Genomic DNA, 27,908 nt, shown 5'->3' on the forward strand with positions numbered 1-27,908 from the left:
TTAAGCGGGTGGGAAGTGAAGAGGCATGGGAACATATGGAATTTTCCTTTTTTGGTACTTGGGCCTCGTCATAAGCAGCCCATTGGTCAGCTAGGGCTTATGGATATTTTGAGGTGGGTCTTCCCGTTTGCATTCAGCTCCATAGTCACCATGGACCCTTTTACCTTACTCAGGTTTCCATTGGTCGAGCCTGTTGCCTAAAAGTGGCCTCCACATTGTCCTTTATCAGATATGTGTTCTCTAAATATTTTCTTCTGGTATGTGGCTTGTCTTTTCATTCTCTTAACAGTATCTTTTGAAGAGAAGTTTTTTTTTTTTTTAATGTGTATTTATTTTTGAGGGAGAGCGAGTACACACAAGTGGGGGAGAGACAGAGAGAGAGAGAAGGAGACACAGAATCTGAAGCAGACTCCAAGTTCCCAGCTGTCGGGTTAGAACCTGACGTGGGACTTGAACCCATGAACCGAATGATCATAACCTGAGCCAAAGTGGACGCTTAATCGACTGAGCTACTCAGGCACCCCAAAGAGCAGAAGTTTTTAATTTTGATGGAGTTTAATACTTTTTTATTTTATGGTTTATGCTTTTTGTGTTTGATCTAAGAAGTCTTTTCTTAACCCAAGCTCATAAAGATTGTCTCTGTATTTTCTTCATATGGTTTATAATTTTAGCTCTTACATTTAGGCCTATGGTTCATTTTTGAGTTAATTTTTGTGTATGGTGCAAATTAAGGATCAAGGTTTTATTTATTTATTTATTTTTGCATATGGATATTCCGTTGTCCCAGGATAGTTTGTTAAAAAGAGTATCCTTTCAACATTGAATTATCTTGGCCCCTTTGTTACATCATTGCTTTGAAACCTTTCTTCTTCCCTAATATAAAGCATTTAGTGTTAGGTTTCTTGAAGAATTGCATTAGCTGCCTCCCTTAGGTTGTGCTTTCTTTTTCATTCAGTTGAAGACATTTCTTTGTGAAGTTTGTTTATTTTTTGCTTATTTATTTTGAGAGAGAGGAAGAGTGCCTGTGGGCGCTCACATGAGCGGGAGATGGGCAGAGAGAGAGGGAGAGGGAATCCAAGCAGGCTCCGTGCTGTCAGTGCAGAGCCCAATGTGGGGCTTGATCCCATGAACCATGAGCCAAGATCAAGAGTTGGATGCTTAACCGACTCAGTCAGCCAGGCACCCCAAGATATTTTTCTAATTTCCCTTTCACCCATGGCTTATTTATAAGTTTTTTAATTTCCAAATATTTGGGAAGTTTCTAGATATTTTTCTCTTAGAGATTTCTAACTTAATTCCATTATGGTCAGAGAACATAACAAGGTATGATTTCAGTCCTTTTAAATTTGTTGAGACTTATTTTATGGCCCCAAATATTCTTAAACTACTCAACCTTTTTTAAAAAAGTTGTTTCTTCTTCATTAGTTTATATCTAAAAGTGACAGTTTACCAAATTACTATCTGGCCTATTATTTATAAAAGATCATGAGTTACAATTGTACCTTACCTAATTGTTGTGAATGTTATTTTATGGTATAAGTAATTTTACTGTGTAATGCTGTGTTGGTATTTGCTATTTTTGCCTTGTTGTAACCACAGATTTGTAAGCTATTCTTCTGTTTTCATGGCTTTTCGTAGGTCTAAGATCTGGCAAGCTTGGCGAGCAATGTGAAGCAGTTGTTCGCTTTCCCAGGCTCTTTCAGAAGTATCCATTCCCTATTCTCATCAATTCCGCATTCCTAAAGTTAGCTGACGTTTTCAGAGTTGGGTAAGTCTTTTTAAAGCCTCGGCATCCTAAAGTATTTGTTCACGTTTCTTTGTTTAATATCGTGGTCTTTATTCTTTTTGCGCTTTAGGACTTCCACGTGGTCAGTGACCATTTTAGTGGATGCACATGGCAGTTTGCAACACTTTTTGGTGTGAAATATAGTGGTGTGTTAAGCACAAATGAAGTCACAAGTCAGAGGGTACTTCTTTGGGGAACAGGATAAATCAAATTAAGATGATCTTAATGTATTGTTGTATATTTTGGAAGTATCTGATTTGCACAGGTTGTTTTGAGAAGTTTCTGACTTAATATTTTGTAACACAAGATTGCATGTTACTGTGAGGTTCCTAAAACATGGAAGCCCTGGATAAATCCCTGCTGGTTGGTTGGTTTGTTTTCTCCCCACCAGTCCCTCCTACTTCTTTCCACCATTTTTCATGCACTCGGGTACTTATATACACACCGAGTCAGACTTGAAGGAGAAGAGATTTGTAGAATTAGCTTGCTAGAAGAGGAAGACCATCTGAGCTCCCGGCCATGGTTATAATACAATTGAAGAGATGAGGTTCATCTCCACAGCTTCTCTTTCTGACTCTACCCTCTTGGTGTCTGGCCTCAGAACTGTAGGCATTGCTAACTGCTTATGCTTTGTATTCAAAGCATAGGCTTCAACTCTTTTAGTGATGAGACAAAAAAATGATAAGATTGAAAAACATTGCCCCGTTGCTAACATTTAAAATCATGTGTTGCTTTGATTCCTAATTAAATGTTACTTTCCTAAGGTGGTCTCATTTACCTTTTCTCTGCTTCTTCGTAGAAACAATTTCCTGAGGTTGTGTGTCCTTAAAGTTACTCAACAGAGTGAGAAGCATTTGGAGAAGATTCTAAACGTGGATGAATTTGTGAAGAGAATTTTCTCTGTGATTCATAGTAACGATCCTGTGGCAAGAGCCATCACACTCCGGTATACTCTGTTGCTATAATGAAACCACAAGATTGTTTGGGCTGTAATTATGTACTCAAGAAAGGCAGTATATGTACTTTTTTCATTTTGGATGGTACTAATTTATTTTTTCAATTAAGACTCCAGGCAGAAATATGGTAACCATCCCATTCTATACATGCTTTTCAGTTACCATCTATGATACTGTTTGGTTGTGACTTATTGCCTAACTTGTGTGTTTGAAACATTCCTTTTCCTAAGTTGGTGTTCTGATCAGATAACTTGGATCTGAATCTAGCTTAGCCTCAGCTGATTTTGAGCTCTTCCTGACTTTGTTCTGTTTCAAGTCAGTTTTTGTATTCATCCGTGGTTATGTGCTCATTTTAAAAAAAAAATTTTTTTTAATGTTTTATTTTTGAGAGAGAGAGAGAGAGAGAGAGAGAGAGAGAGAGAAAGCTGGGGAGGGGCACAGAGAGGGAGACACAGAATCCAAAGCAGGCTCCAGGCTCCGAGCTGTCAGCACAGAGCCTGACATGGGGTTCAAACTCATGAACTGTGAGATCATGACCTGAGCTGACGTCATATGCTTAACCGACTGAACCACCCAGGCGCCCCTGTTATGTGCTCATTTTTATACGCAGTCATTTGTATTTGAACCCCTTGGAGAATGCCAGATACAACTACTGTTGTTTGTTCAGCCTTTTCTTTCTTGGCATCTAAAAAAAATTTTTTTTTAATTCCGTCAGAATTTTATACTATAAGCCTTCTATCCAGTTCCAACCATATTTTCTTTTTAGGTCTGCCGTCTATGGAATGTATGTGTAATGTTTAGACTTTTGAAATTGACTTTCCTAAATTATAGGGCTCATTTCTGACTTGCCTTGTTCAGACAATCTTCTTTTTAGCCATGAAGTCTAGGATGTCACTTTTTCCCTAAGTTTTTCCATTAGGAGCCAGCGCTTCCCTCTTATTCAGGATTAAGTGCTTTTGTCATTCCTCTGCCTTTTGAGTGATTAAATTTTGAGCACAGTGTGATATTTTAAAGACAGTAAATTGGCTTTATCTTTTAAAAACCATATATAAAAGATTTAAAGATATCTTACCTTTTTTTTTGTTTGTTTATTTTTGAGAGAGAGAGAGAGAGAGAGTCAACACTCACACACAAGTGAGGGAGGGGTAGAGAGAGAATCCCAAGCAGGCTCCACGCTGCCAACACAGAGCCCCATGTGGGGCTCAGTCTCACAAACCATGAGATCATGACCTGAGCCGAATCAAGAGTTAGATGGATGCTTAACTGACTACCCAGACCCAAGATATTCTTACCTTTTGATTCAGCAAATTCACTTACAGAAATTGTTTGCTATAAATCATTTTTAAAAGTTGGTGGATATATGTATACAGATGATCATAGTATCATTTTTGTAAAAGGTGAAAAATGATGTGTCGATATGGGAATAGTTAATTTATGGACCACTGTATAACTTTTAAAGAATGAAGTATGTATGTGTTTAACATAGAGATACTAAGTTAAAAAAAAACAGTCAAGTGATGTTCATTTTATTAACTCATTTTTGTCTATAATATTAATATATGTGTTTATACAGGCTCAGAAAAAAAATCTGAAGGAATATATACTGTTAACAGTGATGAGTTTTGTCAGGGGTCATTGGGCTACGGATTACAAGAGACTTCCGAGTGGTTTTGTAATGTTTGAGTTATTTTCCACATGTATACATTATTTATTTATTTATTTTGATCAGAAGACAAAAAAAAAAAGAAAAAATAGAATGTAAATAGGGGAATGATTTCATAAATAATTTAGACCTAGTTTGAATATTTTGAGAAGACTATAGATTAATATTTGAATATTCCATTCATTTTGCATGCTTGCCCTTTCTAAGTCATGGCAACTGGGCTTTGCCACAGTTCTTCATTGAATAACCAGAGATTTCTAGAAAGCTTCCAGAAAGAGAGGATTTACTTATTTAGAGCACTTTAAAGGGAAAAAATTCAGATTGAAGTAATAGGTTTCAACATAACACTTGATGCAAAAAGTACTAAAAGAAATTTGAGCTAAGAATGTTATGGAATCCAGTTGCCATTTAAAATGTAGTACAATAAGAAGGTCTTCAGATAGATAAGGCCTCAGATGTTTTTGCCAAATACAAGGACCTGTTTTGAAAACATTCTTGGCGTAGGCACTTTAGGAAGAGGATAAAGAGCTTGATGATTGGGAATAAGGGGTGATCAGATCGTTTTGTAAAGTTTGCAGAATTGTAAATACCAAACCAAAAAAAAAAGTGTTTTTATAATAACTCAAAACTGAAATTGTAGTATCAATACAATATGAGAATATCAAACACTTTTCACAAAAATAGAACATTTTTGAATAGCCTTAGAAATTTTTTTCATGATTTCATTGTTTTTTCATCATATAAGAAATGACTTAAAGTAAAAAAGTATTTTTTAATTTAGTGTATTATTTAATATTACATTATAAAGTTTTAAAAATACAATCTTTTATATTTGCAAATGACATATCACGTAAAGGGTTAGTGTCCAAAATCTATAAGAACTTATCAAACTCAACATCCAAAAAACAAATAATCCAGTGAAGAAATGGGCAAAAGACACGAATAGACACTTTTCCAAAGAAGACGTCCAGATGGCCAACCGACACATGAAAAAATGCTTAACGTCACTCATCATCAGGGAAATACAAATCAAAACCACAATGAGATACCACCTTACACCTGTCAGAATGGCTAAATTAACAACTCAGGCAACAACAGATATTGGCGAGGATGCGGAGAAAGAGAATCTCTTTTGCGTTGTTGGTGGGAATGCAAGCTGGTGCGGCCACTCTGGAAAACAGTACGGAGGTTCCTCAAAAAATTGAAAATAGAACTACCCTACGACCCAGCAATTGCACTACTGGGCATTTATCCATGGGATACAGGTGTACTGTTTCGAAGGGACATATGCACCCCACTGTTTATAGCAGCACTATCAACAGTAGCCAAAGTATGGAAAGAGCCCCAAAGTCCATCGATGGTTGAATGGATAAAGAGGTGGTACACACACACACACACACACACACACACACACACACACACACACTGGAGTATTACTCAGCAATCAAAAAGAATGAAATCTTGCCATTTGCAACTACGTGGATGGAACTAGAGGGTATTATGCTAAGCAAAATTAGAGAAAGACAGGTATCATATGACTTCACTCATATGAGGACTTTGAGAGACAAAGCAGATGAACATAAGGGAAAGGAAGCAAAAATAATATAAAAACAGGGAGGGGGACAAAGCATAAGAGACTCTTAAATGTGGAGAACAAACAGAAGGTTACTGGAGGGGTTGTGGGGGGGGGATGGGCTAAATGGGTAAGGGGCATTAAGGAATCTACTCCTGAAATCATTGTTGCACTATGTGCTAACTAATTTGGATGTAAATTAAAAAAAATAAAAAAATATAAAAATACAATCTTTTAGAAATTATAAAGAAAACTAAGTTTGTGCTTCAGCAAGTAACAAACACCGTATCATTTACTGCTTATGTAAGAAAAAGCATGATTTGTCAATAAAAAAATTTAAATCACATGTTTGACTTGGGACTAAATATATTAAAATGTAGATTCCTTTCTTTTCCAGTAACACTTTACTATAAATTTTAACAAAAGAGCAAAAAACTTTTTCTAATGCATTTCCTAGTAAATTACAGACCATATACTTTCCTTTGGATACTTTAGCATGCGTATCATTAGCTAGAGTTCAGTTCGTTTACAGGGTTATCTGGTTCTTTAATGTCAGTTAATTTACTGAGTACTGACAGATGCTTCAAGTAACTCCAACCACTATCAAGGTATAGAACTTACTCCAGAATATTCCTTCACGCCCCATCCTACTCACTTCTCTCGTCCACCTCCCCAGAGGCCACTGCTGGTCTGAGTTTTTCCTGTTACCTAGATAAGTTTTCATCTGTTTTCAAATGTCATATAAGTGGCCTCATACAGTGGGTATCCTTTTGTATAAGGCTTCTTTTCGTTTTTTGATATTAATCCATTTTGTATGTCATTAATTTGTTTTTATTGCTGAGTACTTTTCCATTGTGTGACAGTAACAGTTTATTTGTTCTCTTACTGATGAACTCTTAGGCTCTTTCCAATTTACAGCTATCATAAGTAAAGTTGCTATGAACCTTCTTGTCCAAGACCTGTTGTGAACATGCTTCCCTTTCTGACAAATATATACTTAGGAGTGAAATTGCTGAACCATAGGGTAGGTGTATATTTAATTTTATAAGAAACTGCCAAGCCTTTTTCCAAAGCGATTTTAACCATTTTATATTCTGACCAACAGTATGTGAGTTCTGGTTACTTCACCTTCTTGCCAGCCTTTGGTGTGTCTTATCTTCTACATTAGCCATTCTGATGGGTGTGTAGCAGTTTTGATTTGCATTTCCCTGATGGTAATGATGTTGAGCTTTTTCTCACGGTTTTTCTCTCTCTTTTTGGGGAGTAGTCGTTCAAATCACTTGCCCATTTTCTTTTATTAGATTGTTTAGATTTTAAGATTTTACTTGTCTTTTTATTACAGAATTGTAGGATTTCTTGATATATTCTCAATACCAGTCCTTTGTCAGATGCATGTTTTACATATCATATTTAAGAATAGACAGAAACTTCTTTTAGGGCCTGAATGCCATGAACAGAATTACTACCATTTTTTATACTCTTCATTAAGTTATGTCTCAACATAATTGTTTCTTATGTTTTCTGTCTGTAACTAAAATAATGTATGCCTCAGAATAAAGAAAGTTCCAAACTGGGTAACTGTCAAAACCACCCCAGATGCTGGCAGTGTAAAGCCAAGTGAGTAGGCTGCGAGTGTGCTTATGTTATAGCCACTAACCACTGTACATATGCTTTTAGTTCATACCACAAGGTCTTCAAAATATTCTGCTTTTAAAATGGAAAAGTAATTTAAGTACTTTTGTAATTAAAAAAAAAAAAAAGATGTCAGCATTTTGAAACCCCATTTGGGAAATAGTGGCCTGCTCAACTGAAGAGAAGTTTGGCTGTATGCATAGGGAGAACTGTTTTGGTCCCAACTCACATTCTGATGTGCTGACATTTCATAAATCACTTTCCCTGGTGTAAAATGAGAAAAATGATACCTGCCCTAATGGATTCACTTATTTCCTATGTGGCAAAATGCAACACATGCCAAAAAAAAAAAAAAAAAAGTTTTCAGTCACCATAGAAATGTAAAGAAACTGGCTGTTAAAAATCTATCTTTGAGGGGCGCCTGGGTGGCTCAGTCGGTTAAGCAGCCGACTTCGGCTCAAGTCATGATCTCACGGTCTGTGAGTTCGAGCCCCGCGTCAGGCTCTGTGCTGACAGCTCAGAGCCTAGAGCCTGTTTCAGATTCTGTGTCTCCCTCTCTCTCTGCCCCTCCCCTGTTCACGCTCTGTCTCTCTCTGTCTCAAAAATAAATAAACGTTAAAAAAAAAAATCTATCTTTGAAATGTATGAAGCATATTAGTGATTATATATTCATTCCTTCTATCATGAAATGCTTGATTATAATACTTTTTTTATAAATAAAAAGATATAATACAGAAATGATCTTAACATTTTATAGGAACATGATTTTTCATTGAAGAGCCTGGTAATAGCACAATGAAAAACTGAAAAACGAGTCTGTTGAGAAAAACAAAGTCTACAAAGAAAAGATGGGGCTGGTAAATGATAGATCAACATTAAGTACCCGTTGAGTAGAAAGTTTGTTGTGTGTTTTAAGGAACATAGATTTAAGTGAGAACTCTGATCTCAAGGAGACTGCTTTCTAGAAGAATGTATTAATAAGATTAAACTCATGAAGAAAAGCAAAAAGTGATGTCTCTCAAACGCTAAGGAGTTTTTAGAGTCAGAATGATTTAAACTTAAAAAGGAGAAAGGACAAGGAAGAGATGATATTTCAAAGATGTTTTCTTTTTTTACCCATTACTTTAGACTTACCAATTAAAACAGGGGCGCCTGGGTAGCTCAGTTGGTTAATAAACATCCGACTCTTGATTTCCGCTCAGGGCATGATCTCACGGTTCGTGAGTTTGAGCCCCGGGTCAGGCTCTGCTCTGACAGCACAGGGCCTGTTGGGATTCTGTCTCTCTCTCACTTTTGCTCTCACTCTCTCTCAAAAATATTTTTAAAAAATCTAGACTTATCAAAGCAAATGGAAGGAGAAGAAGCTGGAAGGTATTTATAAGGTTTGAAATGTAGTGCTACAAGTTATTTATATTACCAGAAATATCTTCAGAAAGTAGTGACCAGTGGGATTATGCTTGTTTTGCCCTTTTATATTTAAATAGCAACAAACTGTTAATCCAAATGTGTCAATATTAGCCTAATCTCATTTTCTTGTATAAAATATATCACAAGCCATTTATTTCTTTTGAAAAATATCTATGTAATTTCAAAACTTTATTTTCAAATTGAATACAAATCACATATTTAGTCCGTTTTAGTATTTTGTTTTGTATAAACTCTAACACTTCTGTCCAGTCAAACCTCCATAAGATAGTGATGGCGTGTCAAGTTGGAAGGTACTTAGGACATTGACTTAGACAAAGGTTGTCCCTGTAAGAACTCTGTTTTGTTCATTGCAGTGTTTTGCAGCCCTCTAACATCCACGCCTTTCTGCTGAAAACATCTTTCAAGCTCTACCTTCTGTAGTTTATGTTACAAACAATAGATTTTTTTTTCCCTTTCCCAGATTGACAGTTTATTATAAAGTAGCCTGTGTTTTTCCAGACTCTACCTTCCTTACCCTCGCAGACTCCGATATGAGCCCCAGGGAACATCCTCTACCTCTTTTCTCTTGGTGTTGAAGACAGATTTGAAGATCATGCTATCAGTATTTACTGATGTGGAAAAAAAAAATTGGAAATCTTACTTTTTTTACATTGTGGATCTGCTTAATAGCAAAAATGTTGCTCTGCTAAAATGGACTTACTTATAGAACATTGGAAAATTGGTATTTTGATGCTTTAATAATTCAGAAGTTTCTGGGCTCCACTTGGTACCTGGAATGTACTTCAGGATGATAATTTTAAATTTTGCTTATGTTAGATAAGCCATCTTAATTTTTCTGACATATTGGAGTATGGAAAAGTGTTTAGAATTTGAGTCACTGCTTGGTTCCTAAAATTGATGCTTTATTAACCTGAGGTTTAAGGATTTACCTACAAATTTTAATTTTGGTATCTAGCTTTGCCTTGCTTCTTCCTCTCTTGATTTTTAGCTTAAGGTATTTCTGTTATTCTTGGGTTTCTTTTTCTCTGTAGGATGTTGGGAAGTCTGGCATCAATAATTCCTGAGAGGAAGAATGCTCATCACAGTATCCGGCAGAGTCTGGATTCACATGATAACGTAGAAGTTGAAGCTGCCGTTTTTGCTGCTGCAAACTTTTCTGCACAGTCAAAGTAAGCATCAGCCTTTTAATAATTTGGCTTCCCGAGAAGAGGTTTTGAAGGAATAACTCATCACTGTACATAAACACTAAGAGGAAAATATAAATGGCGAGGCGTATTTTCCAAGAGAGTTTACATCATGTTGGGGAAACAGAACCTCAGTACATGTAATAGAAAAGTACATATGTTGGCATTAACTGTAATAAATGAGAATTTCCAGAAGGACAGATCAGCACAGATTGGGGTAGTTAAGGAGGGCTCCATTGAGGAACCGAAGTTCTGTCCACCGAGGCACCCTCCTAAACATACACGGTTCGGATGCTCAATTGCTACTTTCTGTTGTCTCTTCAAGGTTGGCTGTTTGGCATTAGAGCTGTGGATAGTTTGACAGAGATAGTAACTCGAGCTGAAACCAGGTTTAACCTATTTGGGATGTCATATCCTACACTATTATCTTGTAGGACAGTTTTTTTTTTTTTTTTTTTTGGATGCAGTGTTGACCATGATTATGTTACTGTTTGACTTGTTAAATTACTTTCTCTAAAAAAATATATTATCCCCTTTACTGACTGATAATCAAAAGTAGCATTGCTCTGGAGGACATTTTGGTAGTATGCATTTTGCCTTAAACATGTCCATCCTTTTTCTCCTTAAGTGGGCCTATGAAGTCCACTTCTGAGAACTTACCCCAAGGAATCAGCAAAGTGTACTGATAATTATTTGCAAGGATGCTAGTTGCAATGTTATAAAAACAAAAAAGATTAGTAGCAACCTAACTTCTAACCAATGTATGTAGATAAATATGATCATATAATGAAGTGTTATATCAGTTCTTAACAAATATATTTTAGAAATGTATTTGAAAACAGGGTACATCATAGCTTATGGGATAGTATAGAATATATTTTTTAAGAAACGTGTGTTTGTATTGATGGAATGGAAAAAGACAAAGGATATATAGATCAAATATTGTCTCTGGGTGATAAATTGGTATCTTATTTTAATTTTACTTTTTATAAATTTCTGTATATACTGTCAGGAGCAGGTTTGGACTTTATAATCAGATGAATGATGTTATTTTTGAAATTAAAAAATAGCATTTCCTATTAAGAATCTCTGCTAAATTTGGATAAAACTTGAAATAATCACCAATTTTCTTCATTCAGATTTTAGCCATATGAGTATTCATTTCTTCAGCTGCTCCTATCAAACCTTCAGAATCATAGGATTATTCATTGGAAAAGGAGAATGGAGAATAGAAAGCATGTAATTTTTAATGTACTGCTCAAAATTAGTAGGTGTGGCAGTAATTGAGGAAGAGAAATATCTGAGTAAATACAATTCTTATTTGTGCTTTTGAAAACTAATGTTTTTTTTCTTATTGAGAGTAATTACTATTGAGAGAACTTTTTAAAAATTATTTTTATTGGATAAGAATTATATTTAGTGAATGGTTATCTGATTACCACTGACAAAGTGCCAGTACTTTATAATCTGAGTAAATTTGCTACTTTCTGTAGCTCCAAAATAGTTTTTTCTTTTTTTTTTTAAATTTCTAATGTTTGTTTATTTTTGAGACAGAGAGAGACAGAGCATGAGCAGGGGAGGGACAGAGAGAGAGGGAGACACAGAATCTGAAACAGGCTCTAGGCTCTGAGCTGTCAGCACAGAGCCCGACGTGGGGCTCAAACTCACAAGCTGAGAGATCATGATCTGAACCGAAGTCAGACGCTTAACCCACTGAGCCACCCAGGTGCCCCTCCAAAATAGTTTTCTAAATTTAGTTTCTAAATTTAGATGATAGATTTGTAATTTAGCGATTATATTTGATTTAACGAGAATCATCTTTACTTCAGATTTTCTCTTATGTTATAATCAGAAGCCAATTTTACCAGCTATGGAATTTCTAATCTGTTTTAGAAAAGATTAAGACCAAATAACATAGAAACATGATTCTTTGTTTATAGAATTGATGACCAGTAAACATTTAAATTGACAGTTTATGTAGAAGCAGTTTTTAGTGTAAAAGGTTTCAATATGATATAATTTGTGATGTTTAAAAATACCAAAATAGCACAGTAGGGAAGGCTGAAGGGCTTATCAAAATGTATCAGAGTGTAAAATTGTATGATGAACTGTATCTTTTTGAGATTAGCGTTTACCTCTTCTGAAATGATGACAGACCTGGCCTGAGATCAGATAGCTCAACCAGTACTGAAGGGTTTTTGTCTTAGTATCTCTATCAATTTTGGATCTTAAATGGATTAGAGCAACTGGCCAAATAAGACCTTAAGAATTTATTTAACACTGTTCTCCCCCTGTCTAGTATCATAATCACATCTCACTTGTTCTAAAAAAGGTTGGGATTTTATATATTTAAAGAGCTAGTCACCGGGTCACAAAGCAGGAGTTGGAAACCCAAATGCCTTCAGAGAATGGGGATGCATTGTCAATGAGAAAGGTGCCCTCTTGTGGCCACTGTGCTGAACTGAATAGTGCACTTGCCATTTAAAAGTGGTAGCTGCATGCCCCTTGGCCCCAGCTGATTGTGACAGGGCAGGAATGTAGGTGCAATGTTGTGAGATCTGACTTTTTTTTTGGGGGGGGGGGGCTGGAAAATCTTATTATTCTGTTTATAATCTTATTACCATATGAGACTATATATTTTTAACGTACATTCTTAGTGTTGACATTAAGAATTTTAAAAAGTGTTACTGGATAAGTGAAAGCAAAGAAAGAAAGAAAAGAAAGAAAGAAAGAAAGAAAGAAAGAAAGAAAGAAAGAAAGAAAAGAAAAGAAAGGAAAAGATAAGAAAACTGCAGGCTTCTAATTTGCAGTTCATTGGCCCTAAAGCCCTGTAACAGATTTTTAAATTTTGAGTTGCATAAAAGTTATATAGTTAGTGAAAAAAATTCTTATTGAATAGCCACCATATCCAGATAACTATTCTAAGCACCCAGGAATACAGGGGTAGAGAAGATCATGGCCCTATTGTTATGTAAACCCAGAATAGTTTTAGATGCGTGTTAATATATGAAACACTAAAACCATTTTGTGATAAAAATAATTTCATCATTGTGATAATGACCTGAATGAACTGCTTTAAGTAGGGTGATCAGGGAAGGCCTCTCTGACGAATGACATTTGAGCTGAAACTGGGTGATAAAGAGGCAGCAAGTGAGAGGAAGAATATTCTAAGAAGAAGGGATAACAAGTATGAGAGCATTCTGAAATGTGGATGAGTTGTATATACAGACCTGATACACCTTTTACCTTATACCTAAAAGACATTTATAACTTAACGTTTTCTTATCAAATGTGAAATTGTTATCTTAGAACAGTAGTTTTCAAACTATTTGGTATTAGAGTCTCTTTACACTTTTCAAGCATTATCGAGGTCCTCAAAGAGCTTGTTTATGTGGACTACAGTGGTTGATATTTACACTATTAGAAATTTAAATGTCTAAATTTTTAAAGTACTTATTAATTCATTTTTAAAATAACAGTTCTCTGAAGATGTTAATGTAAAAATACTGCTATGAAAATAATTATTTTCCAAAATAAAAAAGCAGTTTTGTGAGATGAGTAGCATCGTTATACCTTTTTTGGAAATCTCTTTAATGGCTGGCTGGATTCTAATATCTGTTTCTGTACTCAACATTTCTGCTGGCAATATGTTATTTTGGTTAAAGTGTATGAAAAAAATCCAACCTCACACAGATATGTAGTTGGAAAAGAAAGGAATATTTTTATTTATTTTTTATTTATTTTATTATAGGGGTTTTATTTTATTTTATTTTATTTTTAAACATGAAATTTATTGTCAAATTGGTTTCCATACAACACCCAGTGCTCATCCCAACAGGTGCCCTCCTCAATACCCATCACCACCCCCCTCTCCCTCCTACCCCCCATCAACCCTCAGTTTGTTCTCAGTTTTTAAGAGTCTCTTATGTTTTGGCTCCCTCCCTCTCTAACCTCTTTTTTTTTTTTTTCTTCTCCTCCCCCATGGTCTTCTGTTAAGTTTCTCAGGATCCACATAAGAGTGAAAACATATGGTATCTAAGAAAGGAATATTTTTAAAGGCTTGATAGGTAGTTACGGATATTTTTCTTTGATGCTATACCAAAACCAGACAAGTATGGTTTCTTAAAGTTAAACTGCAGTGTGGGCTCTAGAACCGTATCCATGAACTTGTACTTTATTATGCTGAAATCCATTGGAATCTCTTACCCGTGTCCGTTTTTATAACTTATGCATTTGTCTTTTGGAAAGTATTGGTTCGCTGTGTTATGCACGTCATCCAAATGTTGATGCACCTCACTGTATCATATCAGAGGTTCACATTTGTTACTCTCACCACCGATCTCATCAGGAAAGTCTTTAAATATTAAGCTGTCAAACTCACGGCCATAGTTGCAAGTTTTCTGAAATCCTGATTTTTGCTTAGAAGTTCAGATTGGCAAAAAATTTTCCCGTTATTTTCTGTGAATTTACAAGCTGGCTTTATTCGTCTTTTGAGAAAATGTCTACCAAATAGCCATGTCTGAATAACCATGAAGTTTTATGAAAAAAAATGGCTAGTTCATATCATAATTGAAACAGTTGCTGGGGACTTATCCTGGAGACATCCAGTGTGTACTTTATGTGTGCCTTCCATTTTGTCCGATAATATTAAAAAGACACTTGCTCAAGGGTTGAAATTCAATAAAATTAGTAATTTCCACTGTTTTATCAGGGACATTTGTAAGCACATCTGACTTCCTTTCTTCCTTTTCATGTGAGTGTGCAGCGGTCAGCAGTGCAATGACCGTAGTTCAGTTTGGGGACACTGCCTTGACTCTTGGTGAGGTGCTAGCAATTTCAATCGTTACTTTGGTACCAGTGGTGAAGATGGCAGCATTGGTGTTCCAGAAAAACCAGAAAATTTAAAAACAACCAAAAAAAAGTTACTCACTTTGAAAATTTCGGCACAAATCATGTTGATTGCCCAGAGTTCACATAAGAGATGAGGTTTTATGATTAGGTGATGCTGATACAACCAGAAGAGCATGTCTCGCCATGTCTGTTGATTTGTCCATCTGTATGCAGAAATAAAACTCTGCAGTTGAGCTGTTACTTAGTCTTCCTGTTTGCAGCTAAATCTTTTATTTCATAAATTACTCTAATGTTGAAAAGTGGCAGTGCCTTGACTTCTTTCACTGACTTTTCATCCAGGTTTTCAGCATGGTCAGTGCTCAGCTGCACATGACTCTTATGTTAGGTGCACTTCTCCAGCCAGTGCATTATAACTCACCCTGTTCTTATTTTTGGTTTGAAAATCAATATTTTGCTTTTAAAGAGCCCATTTAAAATAGTCTTTTTAAAAAAATGCTAAATAGTCTCAAAATGAAACCACGAGTTAACTGGTACCATAATACATTTTGAAATGTTTTATATCATGAGGCACGATAAGTTAAATTATAAACATCTAAAAAAATCAAGGATAGCTTTAGTCATTTTTTTTAATTTACAATTTTGCTTTCCTTTAGAATAGGTTCTTTCTTTCCACACATTAGAAAACTCTCTGATATGTCAGTTTTAGCTTTTTTCAGCATCTTTAGACCTAGACAGTTCAGCTGTGTGTTGAGAAAACGAGCCTGCTAATCTCTAGCCAGTGATTTTTTTTTTTTAATTATAAAAAAAGACTTTGCAAATAAACTTTATTTTATTTTGGAATAAAATATTATTGAATTCTAAAACAAAAGCAACTTTAGATAAAATTTTAGGAAAATCTTCCAAAATTTAATGCAGAACATGACAATGTGTACTTCCTGATATGTTTCTCTATAAACATAAGGAAAATGTCAGGATTTCAAAATAATGATGAATGATAATGAGATTCTAAAGATAATAATAGATATAGTCAAGGGACGCCTGGGTGGCTCAGTCAGTTAAGTGTCCCACTTTGGCTCAGGTCATGATCTTGCAGTTCATGAGTTCCAGCCCTGCATGGGGCTCTGTGCTGACAGCTCAGAGCCTGGAGCCTGCTTCAGATTCCGTGTCTCTCTCTCTGCCTCTCCCTGCCTCGTGCTCGCTTCTCTCTCTCTCTCTCAAAAATAAACATTAAAAAAAATAGATACAGTCAAATATAGTAACAACACAGGAGAATTGAGAACAAACTGAGTTAATCTCAGAGAATGTATTCATATACTAAACCTACTACCTTGGAAAATTCTAGAAAACACAAGAATGCACAATTACACATTCCATTAGCTGTCAAGAGATGGTGTCATTATGCATCATGTAGCCTCTGGAAAACACTGAGCTTATGAGAGAATGAAACTGAAAATGGCAAATATCTTAATGGCAGGAAATATTTTATGTGGACATCCACTGAACTGCAGAGGGGGAGTATTTTATGTCTTAACATATCATTTATCATGGCTAAATGAGCCAAGCTTGATCATATTATCTGTATCATATTTCCTTACATATGATGTAATGTCCTATCCCAAATATTCATGTTATTAATAACTTTTGCAACACTCACTTATATTTTTGTTAAGGCAGAATCAAAAGCAGCCCCTTGGAAAATACTTTACATGTATATAATGTAAAAAAACAACCCAAACATGGCTAACTTTAAATAGTTCGGCTCTTGGTAAGATTCTGCCCATATTTCCTACCACTTTTCTATTTCATAATTAGTCTATTTTTCTAAAACTTAGAATATTTAAAATATATTTTATTCCTTGTATAGTCAGCTTATGGTATTAAAAGCTTTTCATAATTAAAAGTTTTTCCTAAAACATTGCAAACTGAGATGGTGACCTCGAATCTTTTAGACAGTGGGGCTTGGTGATGCAGGATGCGTGCAGCAGCACTCGTATGTCAGAGCATCGTTCCTTGAACGCCACTTGAGAATAGTGTTGACAGAGCCGTTCGCTGGTGAATAGTGTTGACAGAGCCGTTTGCTGGTGGAAGTTTAGGTGTCAGTTGCAGTTCTCACCCCACCCCCTGTACCAGACCCTTGTTACGATTTGTAATATTGTGTTGATTTTGTTCTCTTTAAGTCCTTAGAAAACGTCAGCAAAGCCTAAGAGACTCTTAAAAACTGAGAACAAACTGAGGGCTGATGGGGGGTGGGAGGGAGGGGAGGGTGGGGGATGGATATTGAGGAGGGCACCTGTTGGGATGAGCACTGGGTGTTGTATGGAAACCAATTTGACAATAAATTTCATATATTTAAAAAAAATCAATAATGAATACAATAAAATAAATAATGTATTAAATTGGAAAAAAAAAAGAAAACGTCAGCAAATGTAATTTTTCTTGGTTTTAAAGTTGTTGCTGTTCTCTCTTTTTTCAAAGGGATTTTGCTGTAGGAATCTGTAACAAAATCAGTGAAATGATTCAAGGTATGTGTGCTTCATTTAGTATTATGAAGTGACTTACTGGGATTTGTATTAATAATAGCTGCTACCATTTATTAAGTACTTACTGTGTGCTTGTCACCATTCATTTACTTATTCATTTAAATAATATTTATTAAGTGTCTTCTAAATGCCAGAGCTGTTCTGGGTGCTTAGGATACAGTAATGAACAAAACAAAGTCCTTGCCCTCCTGTAACCTACATTCTAGTGGCAGAAGTGGGGGGCGGGGGGGTGGTGGCAATAGACAAATAAAAATAAAATATAACAGTTGCTATGGAAAAAAAAGCAGGGTAGGGACAGGGAGCTCCCAGAGTAGAGTCCCCACCCCAGGGTGGAAGGGGGTGCTTTATATTTTGTATATGCTGGTCAAGGAAGGCCACTAGTGGAGTGATACTTGTGTGAGAGATGCAGATATTTAGGGGAAGAACAGTCTGATCTGGGGAGCGGAGGGCTGTTAGAAGTTCTGGAGTTCGTTTCTTACTCTGTTCATGTTCCTCCAGTGTCTTCTTCCAGTTGCAGCTAAACTCAAATCCAGATTCCTTACCATGGCCTACAAGGCCCTAGTTTTCTAATCTCATCTTCCATATTACGCTTCATGTGTATTAACCCCATTTACCCTCCTGCTCATTAAAGGGGGCTCTGGGGCTCCAGCACTGCACAGCTCTAGAGAGCACCACGTCCTTTGTATTTTTCTAAGTGACGTTCCTTTGAGTTGTACAACTTGGCAGACGTCGACAGGTAATGCTGTTAGGTCTCTTTTACAGAAAAGGAAATGGAGCCACGTTAAAATTACCTGAAGACCAGGATACAATGGTTGAGCTTTGTCCTGTTCTCCTTTATTCCTTTGTGGTTTTTTCTCACTGCCAGAAAAGGGCTCTACTGCAGAAAGCTATCATTAAAAGGATGCGTCACTCATTTGTTGAGTAGTTTTTATCAAACGCTTGCTCTGTCAGACAGGAGCTCAGCAGGGAACAGATATCACACTTGAATTAAAATAATCCAAGGAGGGTTTAAGGAAGCAGCGATTTATAAAGTTGTGGGCAGGAGGAACTGTAGGGGATAATGTAGTCCTGCACCCAAGGGTGCAAAGAGGGAGTGATTACCAGAAGCGTGAAGTCATGTCAAGAGGGCCACTTTGAAAAACTGACCTTCAGTGTGCTTGACCTGATGTGGCCCTGTGGAGAGGGACTCAGGGAATAAATACCCTGACGTCTTTCTTCTTCCTCCTATACCCTGCTGGGGCTCTACACTGGCTAAACTCAGACAGCGGGCAAATAGCAAGGGAGTTGGTGGAAGCTATGCCCATGACCTTCCTATGCCGGTGCGGGAGTATTGTGTGTATTTGGGTGATAGTTTTTTGGGTTTATTCACATGTAGAAACCCACTAGTTTGCACACTTAAGATTCATTATTGTTTCTCAAGTTTTATCTATAAAAAAATTTAAGCAAAAGAACAGGAACTCTAGGGGGTTGAAAGAGAAAGAGGGAAAAAAAGCACAGGAGTAGGGTGGAGGAAGGCTGGAGCCCAAGATAGGGAAATGGCAGGGGAGTCTTAGTAATAAAAGCATCCTTACATTTAAGTTTAAGTTGCTTGTGTTTCTGCCAAGGAAAACCTCTTGAGTGTCCCTAAACCAGTAAAAATGTCTATCAATGCGAAAAATTCCACTGACTGCTGGGTTGAGCATAGATTTGCAGAGGAAGGAGGGAGGGATATGAGATAGGAGTCTGCCATGGGGAAAGGTGTAAGTAGGGAAAATACTTAGGAGAACTTTGCAGTAATTCAGTCTGGAGATGGTGGTGGAAGTCGGCCAGAGGGACAGCAATGGGAACAGAATGGCATTGTCAGATGTGGCTTGTATTTTAAAGCTACGATCAATAGGATTTGCTAATAAATTTGGATGTGGGGTGTGAGAGAAGTAAGAGAATCAAGAAAGGCTCTATAATGATGCACCTGTCATATACTAAAATGGGAAAAATTTTCCCATTTTTTTGTGGGGAAGACCAGAAGTTCTCTGCACCCCAGTAAGTACAAAATGCTTCTGACCAGACATCCCAGTGGAGGTGACAGGAGGTAATGGGATTCATGTATCTGAAGTTCAGGGGCAGGGTGGAGGGGTAGGAGGAGGTAGTCTTTAGCATATAGCTGATAATGGAAGCCATGGGATTATATCACCTCACTCAAGGAAAGTACTGAGGGTGAGAAGAAAAGTGTCTTAACCAACCCCAAGGAATACCAGAAATTAAAGTGTGGCTAAAAGAGATGAATACAGAGAGATTGAGAAGGAATAGCCAGAAGAAGGACAAAAGCCAGGAAGAGTATGCCTTCAAGAGAGAAGAGTTTCAAAGACAGAATGGCCAGCAGTGTCAAACGCATTTGGTGCTATAAGGATCAAAACATTAATAACATAAGCAGGTTATGGCTACAGAAAGGAAACCAGGGAGTCCATACTCTGACCTCATTTTTCTCCCCTCCATCTCCTGGGGCTCTCTGCTTTGGCCAGACCTAAACAGAGGCCACACAGCAAGGGAGTTGTCGATGGAAGGCACCCCTGGATGTTGGAATGTTCTTATATATTCCCACTAACGGTGACTTCACAATGGGAAAACAGTGTTCCGCAGAGTATGAATTAGCTTTTGGCATATATGTGGTGAATTATGATCTACAGGTTTTTGTTCTTTATCATCACAAAGCCATGCTGCAGAAGAAAACATGCTTTTGTGTAGCTACAGTGTTGACAGCAAAAGATATGCTGGACTTAATCCTCATGGAATGCCTGCCGTGGAGGAGGTAAAAAAAAGGCATTGCCACACTAAGTTCAGAGAACTTCAGAACCCCTCCACACACAGTCTGTTCACATCCAGGTCTTGACTTAGTGTTGAAGGAAATAATTAAAACTGTAAATATAATTAAATTGTAGCCATTAAGTATGTGTGTACATATGTATATGTACCTGCATGCATATATCTTTTTAGTATGCTGTGGGAAGAAATAGACAGCAAATAATAAACTTTGCTTTCTGCTGTGCCTTTTAAAGGCATTTTCTACTGTCAGCATGTAGTTTCATACTCACCAAAAAATTAATGTTAAGATAAATGCTTTGAAAGAAAACTATCAAACTTAATTGGGGGTTAGCTTTACTATAATTATCTTTGATGTCGTAAACATAACATTAGTATACCATTTGTTTTTAAATGGTCATTTTGCTAAGTGAATCAGACCTTTTTTTCTTTTAATTTTTTTTTAATGTTTATTTTTGAGAGAGAGAGAGAGACAGAGACAGATCACAAGTAGGGGAGGGGCAGAGAGAGAGAGGGAGACAGAATCTGAAGCAGGTTCCAGGCTCCGAGCTGTCAGCACAGAGACAGATGTGGGGCTCGAACTCCTGAACCCCGAGATCATGACCTGATCTGAAGTTGGATGCTCAACCGACTGAGCCACCCAGGAGCCCCGAATCAGACCTTTTAAATGTGAAATATTATCAAGGATGATAATCAGAAATCTGTCCCTAACGATTCCTTTTGCATCCAGGGTTAGCCACACCAGTTGACTTGAAGCTGAAGTTAATCCCCATCCTTCAGCACATGCACCATGATGCGATCCTGGCGTCCAGCGCACGTCAGCTTTTACAGCAGCTGGTCACATCCTATCCCTCCACCAAGATGGTGATTGTTTCTTTGCACACTTTTACTCTGCTTGCCGCTTCATCTTTGGTTGATACGCCTAAGCAGGTAATTTCAGTTTTCTTTAAACTGCCTTTTCTTCAGTAAACTTTCCTATTAAGTATAAACCAAGAAATTTAAGTAACCCCTAAGCTTTGATAATATTAAGGTCCCTTTCTCTGATAAAGATGACTTAATTTCCTTTTGCTTGCTTTTTTCTTTCTGCATCCACAGTAGTAATTCTTGGGAGCCCTTTAAGAACATGAAGTAGAAGTGAGGGCACTTGGCAGAGCATGGAGTTGGCAGTAAAGATTAAAAGGCCAGGTCCTGTGCTAGAATCTTACGAGTTAAAGGATTATAAGTATACTTTTTTTTAAACTTTTTTTTTTTTTTAACGTTTATTTATTTTTGAGACAGAGAGAGACAGAGCATGAACGGGGGAGGGTCACAGAGAGAAGGAGACACAGAATCTGAAACAGGCTCCAGGCTCTGAGCTGTCAGCACAGAGCCCGATGCGGGGCTCAAACCCACAGACCGTGAGATCATGACCTGAGCCGAAGTCAGACGCTTAACCGACTGAGCCACCCAGGCGCCCCAATATAAGTATACTTTTATGCACGAGGAGAAACTGGCCCAAACATGGACCCATAGCTAATGATAGGGCTGCAATCTGAAATGAGTCCTGTCTCAGATCTAAAAGCTTCACTAAACGGTAGTACATCCCTAATGGTAATTTCGGTGGCAGTGTTGTTCATGAATGACCTTTCTTTCATAGATTCAGCTACTATTGCAGTATTTGAAGAATGACCCTAGGAAGGCAGTAAAGAGACTTGCTATTCAAGATCTGAAATTACTTGCCAATAAAACACCACACACTTGGAGTAGGGAAAATATTCAGGTATGTAGAACTTTCAACATTAATATTTTATATAGAAAAATAATGCAACATTGTCATAAATTGTTCTGCTTTGCATTTTTGTACCATCTTTGTCATCTTTTAAATGTTTGAATTTGAAAAAAAAAATTAAGAGCAGTGTCGATACGTATGGCAGAAGTTATTTTTTAAGTGGCAAAATAAATACCTGAAACTTTTATCCTTTTGTGCATTGTTTGTTTTAGTGAGTTAGACCTTGCCCCTAAGTTTCCTGTTACTTTTCCCATAGCAGCACTAAGGCTACATGAGAAGCCCAGTAAAATCATTTATTTAATTCCTGTCTCCTTTACTCACTTTAGGGAGAACAGTTGGTGCCAGCTGTGATTTATTAGGGAGAAGGTACTGGAAGCGTAACTCAGCAAAGTATATTTTTCCTCTTTATAGAGAGGAAGGACATTCTTAAGTTTTATTTTGTAAATGCAGGAGCAGGTCTCAATCTCTAGACTTTTATTAAGGTTACTTGCTTATTTTGAGGGCAAGAGAGAGAGCAGGGAAGGGACAGAGAGAGAGAGGGAAAGAGAGAATCCCAAGCAGGCTCCACACCATCAGTGCAGAGCCTGACTCAGGGCTCGATCCCCTGAACCGTGAGATCATGACCTGAGTTGAGATCAAGAGTCAGACTTAACGGACTGAGCCACCCAGGCGCCCCAGTCAATCTCTAGACTTTTAATGTGGCATCTTTTATAACATTTTTTAGGTCAAGTTAATGTTTTATATTTCTTCTCAAAAGAAGAAATTTGTTTATTCATTACTGTTAACAGATGCACCATTTTCTAAAAAATGTTTGAAGTGAAATGGAGGATTATTAGAATGTAACCTTTATTTTCATGGATTTTATTATCTTTTGGTGTCATCATAGCTACAGTGCAACAAAAACCTTTGAATTTCAGATCATGAAGCTAAGGTGCCGCGTTAATTTGGGTTTTTTGTTTGCAGTTTTCTAAACACGTTTCCGTATGTTGTGATTGGTAGGCCCGACTATTCCAAGAGATAAGGGCAGGTGTTAGTATTTGCATTTAGGGGGTGAACAAATTAGGGTTCAGAGAGACTTAATATGCTTAAGAGGGCTTCTTAAGGGGACTTAATTGAGATTTTAATTAAGAGAGCTCTGTCCTCTAATGCTTTTTCCACTAAATAATACTGTCTTTCCAAGAAGAGAATGTACTCGGCTACAGCAGGGAAGCAAACCCAGTGAAAGTGTTGTATTATTCCTTCACATTTGCCTCTTTATTGTATGACACATCACACGTACAAAAAAGTATGTAAAATATGGCTTAATGGTTTAAATAATTGTAAATGAAAGCAATGTAGCCACCATCCAGCTAGAAATAGAGGACTGCAGGCTCACAGACTCCTGCCACCTTCCCTCACACAGTCCTCCCTGATCAGAACCAGAACACCTACCCAGAGGAAACTGCTATTTTGACTTTTGTGATAATCGTTTCTTCACTCTTTATTGTTTTACCACCTATATATGCTTCCCTGAAAAATAATGTTTAGTTTTTGTTTTTATTTCTTTTGCTTAACATCGTACTGATGAGACTCATCCATGTGTTTGCATGTTTGTTTTTTTTTCCCTTTAATGGCTGTGTAGTTTTCCATTATACGAATGGACCACAGTTTATTTGCTTTTGATGGGTTATTTCCAACACGGGGCACTTGCAAACAGTGCTGCTATGGGCATTCTTTATCTCCTGGCACATATGTGCTGGGCTTTCTTTGTATACTTAAGAGTGAAACTGCTGACTTCTAGAATATGTAGATCTTCAGCTCTACCAGTTAATGTCAAACTGTGTTCCAAATTGATTGAGCCAGTTTACATTCCTAATAAGGTGAGTGCCCATTGGTACACTTCCTTGCCAACACTTAGAATTACCAGACCTTTACATTTTTACCAGTTTAGAAGTTGTAGTTTTAATTTGTAATTCCTTGATTACTAAAGAAGTTGAACATCCTTTTAATATGTTTATTGATCATTTGGATTTCCTCTTTTGTGACACAGCTATTCAAGTCTTGATTACTTTTCTGTTGATTTGTAGTCATTCTTTGTATATTCTGGATACTTGTACTTTATTGGTCCTTGGCATTCTATATAAATTTCAGAAGCAGCTGATCAAGTTCCAGGTTAAAAAAAAAAAAAATGCTGAGAGGGGCGCCTGGGTGCCTTGGTCAGTTAAGCATCTGACTCGATTTCATCTCAGGTCACGATCTCATGATTTGTGAGTTTAGCCCCATGCGTGGGACTCTGCACTGACAGTGTGGAACCTGCATGGGATTCTCTCCCTCTCTCCCTCTTTCTGCCCCTCCCCCCTTCCCCCCCCCCCTCTTTCTCTCTCTCTCTCTCTCAAAATAAATAAAACTTGAAAAAAAAGCTGATCATTTCATTGGGATTACATTGAATGGAAAGATCAATTTGTAAGAAATTGATGTTTTTACAGTGTTATGTCTTCTAATACATGAATAAATACATTGCATTTATTTAGTTTTCTGCAGTTTATCTTTTACCTTAGTCTGTTTTGTCTGATACTAATATATTATTTCAGTTTTCTTCAGGATGTACCTACATGGTAGAGTATCATCTTTTTACTTCTAGTCTTTATCTGTATGTTTCAGATATATCTTATGTTAATTCTGCTACAAAGACTTTACAACACACTACTCATTTATATTCCTCTAAACTCTTACGTATTGTTGTCATGTGTCTTAATTCTGTCTTATCAATTCATTGATCATTTGGACCTTCCACTGTCTTTGCTCTTCAGGCTTTCTCTCTGGGACACTTTTTTTTCCTGCCTTTGGAAAGTCCTTTATTGATTGATTGATTGATTGATTTTTTTTGGTTGGTTGATTGATTGATTGATTGGGAAGCCCTTTAGTGAGGGTCTGTGGTGGTAAGCTCTCCCAGTATTTGCTTGTCTGAAAATGTCTTTATTTTGCCCTCCATCTTGAAAGATACTTTCTCTGGGGGTAGAATAATGCCCAGGGCCTTGAGGATACCATTCTGCCGTCTACTGATTTTCATTATTACTGCTGAGAATGGCAGTACTCTTTGGAAGGAACTTTTTTCCTGCTTTAAATTTTCTCTGTTTAATTTGACGGTCTGCACAGTGAACCATCTGTGGATTTCTTCTGTTTAAACTGTCTCGGCTATTGATTTTCTTGAAACATAAGAATGGTGTTTTTCAACACTCTTGGGAAATTGTCAGCCATCATTTTTGCAGATGTTGCCAGTCTATCTTGCCTTTCCTCCCAGATCTCCAGTTAAATGTATGTTAGCCCTTCTCGTAATCCCCCCCGTAATCTTATATCTTTTTTCCGCCTCTTTAACTCTCTGTGCCGTGCTCTGAATAATTTCTCCCGTCCATGTTTTAGTCCAGTAATTATCTCTCCAGCTTATCTAAGGTCTTTTCAGACCTGTCTCTGCTCTCTATTTCTCTTGGCCCTCTTTTGTAGTACCCTTTTTCCTTATATACTTGGCTGTTTTTTACTTTGAGCTCCTCATTTTCTTTGGAGAAGTGTGTGTGGGAATCTTCTAAAGAATAATTTCTCTAGAGAAGGTTTGCGTTTGCTTCTGCTGGGTGGAGAGACCAGGTAGTGATTCATGTTGTGGGGAAAATAAAGTCAGGGAAGAAGATCAGTGAGTGAGGAAGAGGGAGGTTCTAGTTTTATGTAGGGTGGTCAGGGGAGCTCTCACTGAGAAGCTGACACTTTAGCAAGGACGTAAAGGAGGGATCCCAACTTTGTGAGCCTCTGAAAGAAGAACATTACCAGCAGGGAGAACAGCAAGAAAAAGGTCCTGATGTGAGAGCATTCATAAGTGTGAGATCAGTGTGGCTGTACATACAGTGTAAGATGGGTGGAGGGGGTAGCAGATCATTTAGGGCCTTTGAGTCCTTTGTAAGGAAGGACTTTAGCACAGGCCATTATTATTTTTTCATTGAAATATATTTGACATATCACATTGTGTTAATTTAAGCATGTTATTATGGGACACTTCCATATTGTAATACGATTGCCATTGTTGTGATAATTAGCACCATCACATTACATAATTATCATTTCTTAATTTTAGTGTTTGGAATAGTTAAGTTCTAGAGTCTTAGCAAGCTTGATGATGATCATACAACATTGTTTTCCATATTCACTGTATGATACATTAGATCTCTAGGACTTATTTACTCATAAATTTGTACCCTTACACAACATCTGTCCTATCCTCCCACCCCCAGGTTAGACAGAGAGAGACAAATACTCTATGATGTCACTTATTTGTGGAATCTGAAAAGGCCAAACTTAGGAAAACTAAAACAGTGGTTACCAGGGTGATGGGGGTGGGGTGCAGAGGACATTAGTATACTTGTTCTAAGAGACTCTCTCTGACTTAGATATATCGAGACTAGATTATAGGGACACAAGGGCAGAAGCAGGGAGAACATTTAGGAGGTAGTTGTAAATATTCCAGTTAGAAAATACTGTGGTTATCTGAACCTGGGGGAGCAGTGGAGATAGCAGTGAGAAGTGGTAATATTCTGGATATATTTTAAAGGCAAAGCTGACGGATTTACTGGCAAATTATACGTAGAGTGTAAGAGAAAGAAAGAATGACTCAAGGTTTTTGGCTTCAACAAATTTACTTGGATTGAGTAAGATTCCGGGAGGCTTTTTTCTTGAAGATCAGGAGTTCAGTTCTGAACAAATGACGTTTACAGTGTCAGACATCCAAGTAGAGATGTCAAGGAGTTGGGAGTTTAGTGAACAGATCTACCTGAAGTTGTAAATATGGGAGTCATCAATTTATAGATGGTATTTAAACTCATGAGACCAGATGAGTCACCTAGGGAGAGAGTATAGATGAGATTCAGGGAACGATGAAATAAGAAAGAACCAGCAAAGCAACCTGATATGCAGTCTGTGAGGCAGGAGATAAGTCAAGATAGTATTATTTTATAGGAAGAAGGTTATAATCAACCATGAGGGATACTGTACTATATTTGTATTCTTCAGGATATAGGACTGATAATTTACCTTTGCAGTTAGCAAAACGAAGTCATTAATGACCTGCATGAGAGCAGTTTTATTGGAGTATTGTGGGCACAAGACTGGTTGGAGGAAAACAGGAAAAATACAGACTGTGAATATAGAAAGTGGGTTTTTAAAAATTTTTTATTTAAAAATTTTTTAAGTTTATTTATTTTGAGAGAGAGTGCTTGCATGTGCACGAGTGGGGGAGGGGCAGAGAGAGAGAGGGAAAGAGAATTCCAAGCAGGATCCGAGCTGACACAGCAGAGAGCCCATTGTGGGGCTTGAACCCACGAACCATGAGATCTTGACCTGAGCCCGCATCAAGGGTTGGACACTTAACCTACTGAGCCACCCAGCTGCCCCTATTTTTTATTTCTTTTTTAAGTTTGAGGTTTTTGTTTTGTTTTTAATTTCAGAGGGAGAGAGAGAAAACAAGAGAACGAGCATGGGGGAGGGGAAAGGGGGAGAGAGAGAATCTTAAGCAGGCTCCACATTCAGTGTGGAGTGGAGCTTGAACTCAGGACCGGGAGATCATGACCTCAGCTGAAATCAAGAGTTGGATGTTCAACCAACTGAGCCACCCAGGTGCCCCTAGAAGGTTCTTTTAAAGGAGTTCTGCTTTACAAAATAGGTCAGTCAGAGTAAAACAAATCCCATATGATTTCACTCAGGTGGAATTTAA

General features: G+C 37.2%; 1 protein-coding gene and 1 long non-coding RNA gene across 2 annotated transcripts in view; one reads left to right on the forward strand and one right to left on the reverse strand.

The window, feature by feature from the left end:
• INTS7 (integrator complex subunit 7) overlaps positions 1-27,908 on the forward strand; it is a 91,663-nt gene that overhangs the window by 10,076 nt on the left and 53,679 nt on the right. Inside the window, exons 2-7 of the mRNA XM_007096162.3 lie at positions 1,639-1,768; positions 2,586-2,732; positions 10,070-10,207; positions 17,549-17,595; positions 21,140-21,339; positions 22,046-22,168. Of these exons, the coding sequence (XP_007096224.1) occupies positions 1,639-1,768; positions 2,586-2,732; positions 10,070-10,207; positions 17,549-17,595; positions 21,140-21,339; positions 22,046-22,168 (785 nt within the window). The remainder of the gene's footprint in view (positions 1-1,638; positions 1,769-2,585; positions 2,733-10,069; positions 10,208-17,548; positions 17,596-21,139; positions 21,340-22,045; positions 22,169-27,908) is intronic.
• Positions 15,153-20,235, reverse strand: LOC122235786. The gene is made up of 3 exons (XR_006213828.1): positions 20,066-20,235; positions 18,405-18,500; positions 15,153-15,276 (listed from the first exon to the last, which is right to left on the reverse strand). It is a non-coding gene; the product is annotated as an uncharacterized LOC122235786 (long non-coding RNA).

This window comes from Panthera tigris, chromosome F3, assembly GCF_018350195.1.
Source record: "Panthera tigris isolate Pti1 chromosome F3, P.tigris_Pti1_mat1.1, whole genome shotgun sequence".
Taxonomy (NCBI): domain Eukaryota; kingdom Metazoa; phylum Chordata; class Mammalia; order Carnivora; family Felidae; genus Panthera; species Panthera tigris.